At 34.9% G+C, this 9,029-nt stretch overlaps 1 protein-coding gene across 2 annotated transcripts in view; it reads left to right on the plus strand.

The window, feature by feature from the left end:
- Positions 1–8,291, plus strand: part of LOC135204023 (nudC domain-containing protein 3-like) — a 301,510-nt gene extending 293,219 nt beyond the window's left edge. For both annotated transcript variants that reach the window (XM_064233958.1, XM_064233957.1), the window contains one exon: positions 5,835–8,291. In XM_064233958.1, the coding sequence (XP_064090028.1) occupies positions 5,835–5,951 (117 nt within the window). In that variant the 3' untranslated portion in view covers positions 5,952–8,291. The remainder of the gene's footprint in view (positions 1–5,834) is intronic.
- Positions 8,292–9,029: the final 738 nt, after the last annotated feature.

Here is a 9,029-nt window from a genome sequence, read left to right on the forward strand (position 1 = left end):
AAACAGAAAGTTGAAAGTGGTGAAGAAGTTGAAATTTTGTATAAAAAAAAAAGTATAAAAAAAATTAAAAATAAAAAAAAAGAAAAAAAATTTTAATTTTAGTTTTTTATAAAGTTAAGTGTTACAGTTTTGTTAATGTGTTTCGTTAAGTTTATTTTATGTATGTTTTCCTTACATTTTTTTATGTGCTTCGTAAAGTTAAGTGTACGTACGTATCTGCCGTTTGTCCTCCTCCTCTGTCGCCACTTTCGGAGATAGCCTCACTGGAAAGGTAAGCTTCCACATTTTACTACATACGTACGTATGTACGTACAGTATTTCTTGTATACCATGTACACTAATACACTTTATTTACAGGTATATTAGCAGTACGTATTAAGTTAGGTATTGAATGGTCCAAATTGTTGTAGTATTTCATTGTTTATTGGTCAATTTAGCTTTATTATGAAATTTACTGGGGTGTTTTTGGAGGGCTTGGAACGGATTTGCCATTTTACATGTAAAATGCGGTCCAAGATACGAAAAGCTCATGATACGAAGGCCGCCTCGGAATGGATTAATTTCGTATCTCGAGGTTACCCAACTGTGTCCTATTAAATATATATATATATATATATTATATAATATATATATAATATATATATATATATCTATAGATTAGGATATATATATATATATATATATAATATATATATCTATATATATATATATTAGGAATATATAATATATTATTATTATATAGTATATATATAGGTTATTAGATATTATATATTAGATATAATATATATATATAAATATATATTATAATAATATATATTAATATTTATATTATAATTTGCTATTTTGTATTGGATATATCATTAGTTGACAATGATCAAATTTTTAATATTATGTATTATTATTGTTGTTGTTGTTGTTGCTGTTGCTAGTTGCATATTAATTATTATTATTAGTATTATTTATATTAATTTAGTTAATATTATTATTATGTATATTATTTAGTATTAGTTATAGTTATAGTAGTAGTAGTAGTAGAGTAGTATAGTAAGTAGTATATAGTAAGTAATAATAGTATTATTTATAGTATTATCATTATTTATATTATCACCACCATCATCATCATCATCATTATTATTATTCCTGAGTGTACATACTAACATAAATTATGAAAATGTTACAGTTGCTGGATGACAATCTGTCGGATGACAGACAAAGTTCTGGTGCAAAAATTGATGATATGCCACAACTCAAGAAGAGAAAAATGAAGTATAAATTAGATGACCTTCTGAACTTAGCCTGTAATTATCTTCAAAAAGATGATAGCAGTGACCTAAATATTGCACAAATTTGGGCTAGCAAAGTAACGAATCTGCAACGAGATCAGAAATTACTGGCTGAGAAATATATTAATGACATCTTACTTGAAGCAGAAATGTCAGCAGCAAGCACTAGCACTAGTCATGATGATGGTGACTCAATGAACTATTCCATAACACAAATGGAACCTTTGACTCACTACTTCCATGAGTTTCAACCACAAGAATATATTATTGATAATTAATGTGGTGTAAGACATCTTTGTCAAATAAAAAAAAATTACCATAAGCTAAAATTATAACCCTATTTATAGTTACTTTGATGTAATCCTTGAGAGCAGTAATGGTGGCTACACAGGTTTCCTGCACTATGCCACTGATTCTGGATTTTCCCATTACGCTTGAATAACGCAGTCGGGAAAATGATTCTCCTATTGCTAAATAGCAGAGAGTATTGGACAGTCTTTCATTTGCAGAGATGCTCTCCCTCCTAACAGTGTCTTTTTTAGTTATGTATGGCCTTACCATCTCCAAAAGTTTATTGTAGGTCTTTTCATCCATCTGGAAATAACTTTGAAAATCATTCATATTTTTTCGTCTTGATTTCATTCAAAAGTTTTAAATGCATAAAAATATTACGCTTACCAATCCAGTCTTTGACCCACTTTCTACATTTGCGTCTTTTCTTTAGCCAAAGAGCCATAATAATTGCAATGCATGTTTTTCTCTTGTTTCTCATGTCACTTGAAAGCCAAGGGCACAACCATTTGCCGCTGGTACACTGAATTAATGACAGCTCAATCAGTATTCAATAATGGATTTGTGTGCAGTGTACTGACAGTAGTTCACACCAATAGAATATCGTCAGTATGTTTACTGACAGTAATAATGATCGTCTGTAACCCCCTTTAATGTTCTTCCCAGCATTTTTCGCACGAGTTATGATTTCTCATGTATGGTTTAAAGGGCCAAAAGGCTGTCTCTTGATCTTGCAGTTTTTATACTCTGATCAATTTGTCAGAGGCAGAGCACCCCTCCTCACTCATTCGACCAGGAGGAGTTGCCCAGATGTGCTGAATTCCAGTTAGTCCTCAGATTCCTCCCTCCAATAAGTGAGTCATGCTATTGTAAAGGACCAAGGGTTTGTATATTGTGTAGGAACAATCACAATTTTTGAATGTAAATTGTATTTTTCCTAACTATATAAACCCAAGACTCTTTACACTAATGTCTACTTCATGCTACCCCTCAATCTGAAACCTGGGCTGAAAGGCAAAGTGCCTAACCACCTTGTTTAAGAGTTCTAACAGCCATGTTTCAGCTTCGCTATAAGGATATTCCTATTGTAAAGGACCTTAGGTTCGTATAGTTAGGAAAAGTACAATTTACTTTTAAAATTGTGATTTTTATAATAAAGTAAAGTTTTATGTATACAGGCAGTCCCCAGTTATCAGCAGCTTCAGTTATCGGCAATCCGGTTTCCTGGGGCTTGTCTGGCACCAAAAATCGCTGTCGCCGATTTCCGGTTATCAGCACTGATAACACTGGCCTGCGTATCAAAACTTTTTGTACAAAGTTCAAGGGTTTTGCGACCGATTTAGGACTTTTTGCATGCTGAATTCAAAAATACAGTTAATTTTCCTGGGTCAGGTCTGGTTTCTAAGATATATTCTATTTCTATTCCAGCATATTTTTCCAAAATATTGCAATTATCCAAGTATTTATGGGCTTTGTTTTTGCAAAACCGGGTCGTTGGTAACTTTTAATTATTATTTTCGTTTCTCTTTTCAGGTCTAGATACTATGTATAAAAATGGATCGGAAGTGTAAAAACCATTCTAATAGGTTCTCTTACATCTGCGGACATGTGGTTCTTCCAGACCATCAAGCAAAAATCACTGATATTGTGAAGGAGGCATATCAAGCTTACTTTGGAGTCAAACTAAGGGACCAGGATGAAGCCATTTGTTCCCCATATCTGCTGCAAAACATGTGTAGAGAACTTACAGGGTTGGAGGAACAAGAAAAGGAAGAGTATGCCATTTGGTGTCCTAATGGTGTGGAGGGAAGGGAAAGATCACATTACCGACTGCTACTTTTGCATGACAAATCTAAAAGGCACCAATCACAAGAACAAGCACCATGTTCAGTACCCTGATGTTCCTTCTGCCATAAAGCCAGTCCCCCATGGCCCTGACCTTCCTTTTCCTGAGCCAAATGTCACCATGGAATCTAGTTCTGATTCCGAATCTAGTGACATGACTGATACAGCTGAGTGTGGTGCATACAGGCCGGTAGAGGATGACCAACCGGTGCCTTTGACCTATGCCAAACTCAATGAGGTGACACGAGACCTGAACCTTTCCATGGAGTCTGCCCAGCTACCAGGTTCTTGTCTTCAAGAGAAACATCTACTACTGATACCAGGAACAACATTCTATTGGTTTTGGAACCGCGAGAGAGAATTTAGAAAATTCTTCACTTTTGATGAAGCATCTTCACTGGTCTACTGTAACAATATTGCTGACCTGATTGAATTACTTAGTCTGAAGTATAATGCTATGGAATGGAGACTTTTCATTGACTCATCTAACAGAAGTCTCAAGGCAGTTCTGAATAACGGAAAGGAGTTTTCATCGATCCCTGTAGGGCACTCAGTTGAAATAAAAGAATCCCATAAAAGCATGGAACGTCTGTTGTCTGCTCTGAACTACCAGGAACATAAATGGTTGATCTGTGGAGATCTTAAAGTTGTTGGACTCATCCTAGGACTTCAAGGAGGTTACACAAAGTATCTATGCTTTCTGTGCTTATGGGATAACCGTGCTGATGACCAGCATTATGTCAGACATAAGTGGCCATCAAGACAAGGATTAAAACCTGGGTCACACAACATTCTGTCCCACCCTTTGGTTGAACCGAGCAAGATATTGCTTCCACTCCTCCACATCAAACTTGGTCTCATAAAGAACTTTGTAAAGGCATTGGACAGGGAAGGTGGAGGATTTGCTTTCCTTCATCAGAAGTTTCAACAAAAAAGCATGGAGAAACTTAAGGCAGATATATTTGATGGTCCTCAAATAAGGGAACTCATCAAGGATGCTAGTTTTGAAGATGCACTGAATCCTGCTGAACTCTGCCTGGTTGTCCCTTAAGTCAGTCATTGCAAACTTCCTTGGCAACCACAGAAGTTCCCAGTATCAGAAGGTGGTTGATGAGTTAATGGAGAATTTCCTCCAACTTGGTGCGCTCATGTCAGTGAAAATGCCCTTCCTCTGGTCTCATCCAGACTATTTTCCAGAGAATTGTGGAGACTTCAGTGAAGAACAGGGTGAGTGCTTTCACCAAGATATCAGTGTTATGGAGGAACGCTATCAAGACCAATGAAATGTCAACTTTCTGGCCAACTACTACTGGTGCCTGAAGAGGGATGTGGAGTCAGCTCAGCACAAATGGAAGTCCCTGAAGAAACCATTCATCCATTAGTAGCTTCCTTAGTTCATTATACTCTTCTTTCTATCTATCAAAATATTTTTTAAGCCTTCTGTGAATAAATCAGTCTAATATTTTCAATATTGTGTTTCATTCACCTACAAATAGATTGGAATTTAGGATTTTTATTGTGCTAATATTTCATTAGGTAACTTGATCTGATTAAGTAAAATGAGCATGATTTTTGGATTCAGTGCAAAAAGCTGGCCTAAAATCAGGTATTATATGTTAGACCTTGAAAACAGCGCAGGCCAGTGTAATAGAGTATTGGCTACATACTTAACAGCAGTGCCATTAACCAGTTAACAGCGCCAATAAGTGCCGAAAGTCGCCAATTTTCAGTTATCAGCAATTTTTGCTTATCAACAAGCATTTGGAATGGAACCCCTTCCAATAACTGGGGACTGCCTGTACTTACCCAGTAATTATGGATGGAGCCCACCCCCTTCCCATGCATGGACAATTAAGCATAAACAAATTCACCTTCCCCAACTTTTCTCCCCAGAGGGGGTTAGTGCCATCAGTACACCTCACGAGCTACATTGTCAGCAATACTAAAGGTTCGTTGCAGCAACCCCTTTCATTCCATTTATTGCAAATGCATTTATAATCTCTTTCTTCCTTCTTACTCTCCACTCTCTCTCTTAACAGTTGTTTCATAGTGCAACTGCGAGGTTCCTCCTGTTACACCTTTCAAACCTCTCATTCCATTCTCCAACTTTCCCATGTTGCTATGAGGCTTAGCCTAGGAAAGGGTTTTAGATTGTATCAAGAAATACTTGTACAGTGGTTGTTGGTTGTCTGACATGATATGCCGAGAAGCTTTTATATGTTCTGATTTCTCTGATAACATTTTGTGCAATAATTCAATATAAAATAAACTGAATAAGAATTTAGGAACTGTGTAGCTATGTAAAAGTCAAGGTTTAAAAGATTATTGCACGGTTTTACTATAGATGTTACATACGTAACTGCTTTATTACAAGTAAATGTCAATGTATGTATTGATTTCTTCCTTTTGTTACAGAAGATGGAGTCTATGCTACGGGAAGCATGGAATGCAGAAGGATCACCATTTAAGGGTCAAGCATATGACCCTACCTTAGTTAACTTTGCTACTGGTAGTAGCTTTGGATCTGGATAGAAGTGGTGTAGAAATACAGACTTTTTTTGGAGACTATTTTAGTTAAGAAATAAATGTGTTTTTTATCACAATTGATATCTTCAATGCTGACAAAAAATTAAAAGGTATTTCACATATACTATTTGATTGCAGCAGAAACTCATACTTTGGACATTAACTTTTATATTCATAACTAATGATAGAAAGTACTCATGATTCATATTTTTCCCTGTTTATGTCTCATTGTTCTTAATGTGTAATATATATTTGACAACTCTGTACAAAAGATGGTTTTGAGACAAGTGATAGTTGTATAGTTCTTAAAATGCATTGTTGGAAATTGCAGTACAATTCTTAGAAGCATATTCTGAAAATGTGAAAATTTCAGCTTGAAAATTGTATACTTTACACTAAACAACATATACTTTTGAGGGTTATAGAATAGTAATAAATGTCAAGAATATTTTATTTCTTTGTTACCTTTAGGTGGATAGCTTGTCAAGTCAGAATAATAATAAATAGAATTTTTTCAGAAGCTTCTTAACACATGCATCTGTTGTTTAAGAAAGATCATTGTCAGTCCTTTCTTCTTTCTCATTTATGGTAAATCTTTCATTTATAAGCCTTAAAATAGAATGCTATAGAGTAAGCCCTGTCGGAAGGGCAAGTAAAAAAATTTATTGGTGTTCTAGGGCAAACTCCATACCCTTTCCTCACCGTACCTTGTCAATACTGCAAACCCTAAACACTCAGTATGCTTATAAACAACCATCACACTTTGAAGTGAAAACTTATGCAAAAGGCAATTATCAACTTTTTCCCCAGTAGTATTTGTAACAAAAAATACTGTATAAATACATAGTAAAAAAATGCACCCGTTCTTTTTCTCTCTCTCATAAATGACTTACAGTTCAGTAGGTAGGTTTCCTACCAGTGTTTGCCCACAGCCTACCATGGTTTTATCACCATTAACATATATTTTTTTTTACAGCACCTTCCTTACTAGTTTACGGTATTGTGTTTCCATACACAGGGTGCAAAATGTATGTGTGAATAATAGGCCTAGGCTGGGTGTTACGCTTCCAGTTTACATTTGCATAAGTCAAATAGGCTATTACAGCTGTATACAAGGTAAGAGTAATATTAATGTAACTGATATACGGAATCCATTTATACTGTACTATTATCATCACGCTATATCATCATCTTGATATCAAAAACTGATCATCCGCTATATTATATAAGTAGACTAGGCTAATATTTACGTTTCTGCTTTACAATTTTTTCTTCCGGCATATGTATTGCATGCTTGAATGTCTCTCATTGAAACAAGGCAAACAAAGATATGGTTGATTGTCACATACTGCACTGTAGTATATTGAAGCATGGCGAGATTTCGTTGTTCCTTCCTTATATCCTTCATTTATAGGGATTTTCTCATAACATTTGCATCGTTTTCTTGACTTCCTATTAAGATCATCAGCTTCACAGATTAGGTGAACTTCATTCTAGTCATTGTACTACTCTGCTTACCAGATATGATATTTTTTGCTGGCCTTCCAATGATCAGTAATAGTACCAGAGATTCAGTGAAGTTTCATAAGTTCATCTTATTTACTCTACAGCATTTGTCATAAAGAATATGTGCTTTTACCACACTCATACCACAAATAAAGTCAAGTGTGAGTTGTTCAAATAACTTCATAGCCTTCTTCATTACAGTATAATATGAAAATTATCTGATAAATCTACTCCCTTTTTAGCAATGTTGTAAGACAAAACACTTGGAGGTTTCATTGTATCACCTGTATTTCTGTTTTTCTTGCCACTAGCAGTAAGATCAGATCCATGTTCACGAACTGTCGATACAGTAAGAACATTTCATTTATCTTTCCAGTTATACAACTTCACATGATTTTTATTTTTATAGAGCTATCATTTCTCCTTTCCTTAACATAGCTTTCTTGATTTGCTCAGAAATAATTTTCCATGTTTTTTCTAATTGTGTCACAATAGTTTTCTATGTGAACAAATATTCAGCAAGGTTAATGGATGGAATAGTAATGGTCTGCAAAATGGGTTCTTCCAGTGTTTATGAGTTTCTCACCCATGTCAATAGTTAGGGATTCAGTAACTAATAGTCCTTGCTTCTGTGGCACAGAGCCACATTGGATCATGATATTCCAAGTACTATAGGCTTCGGTACTATAGTACAGCATGTAAAGTTTCACGCCGTACTTATGAGCCTTTCTAGGTAAATATTGTTGGAATCCCTATCTTCTTCTGAAAGGCACCTTGCCCACATATGTAAGCTGAAATTGTGTTAATAACTTGTCAAGTAAAGGCTTGATTTTATTCAAATGGCTAGTATTATTGGTTGCTGCAACTCAAACCTCTCTATGCTCATTACTTGGGACAAATTAATTCTTGTGAAGTTCTGACTTGGACCAATACATTCATTTCCAGATTGCCCCTGCTGAATCTGTGCTCCGTCTCCTTGCAAGCGCTTTTATTACCTGAAACCAAAAATTTGGAAACCAGCTTTGCAGTAGATGTTGAATTCAGCATTTTTTTTCAAATTGGGAATGATAAGAGTGTTCCAGACAGTACACGGCGCTCTCCCCACGTGGCATATATGCCTTGCCTTTATCTCAGGCCATGCAATGTTTTATTGTAAATAAATGTAATTTAGAGTAATCAGCTGAGTTTCCATGGCGACCTTGTACCCCCCTCAACAGTTATCTAAGGTAAGTCATAAGAGCTCCATTTTTTTTCTCTTTCCCCATACATTTTTTGGCAAGCTAGGTCAAAACGTAAATATATATTATATATATATATACTATATATATATATATATATATATATATATATATATATATATATATATATATATATATATATATATATATATATATATATATATATATATCAAGCTACAATGTCCTTTAATATCTAATTCGCTCTACCTCGGAATTAATATATTTTCATATATGTTTAACCGAAGGGGAATTTTTTCTCGATAATAGATTTACCTGTACTTGGGCACGAACACAGGTACATTAAAATCCAGGAACGTCAGGGAAGCTATACCACTCAACC

The sequence above is a fragment of the Macrobrachium nipponense genome, chromosome 44 (assembly GCF_015104395.2).
Source record: "Macrobrachium nipponense isolate FS-2020 chromosome 44, ASM1510439v2, whole genome shotgun sequence".
Taxonomy (NCBI): domain Eukaryota; kingdom Metazoa; phylum Arthropoda; class Malacostraca; order Decapoda; family Palaemonidae; genus Macrobrachium; species Macrobrachium nipponense.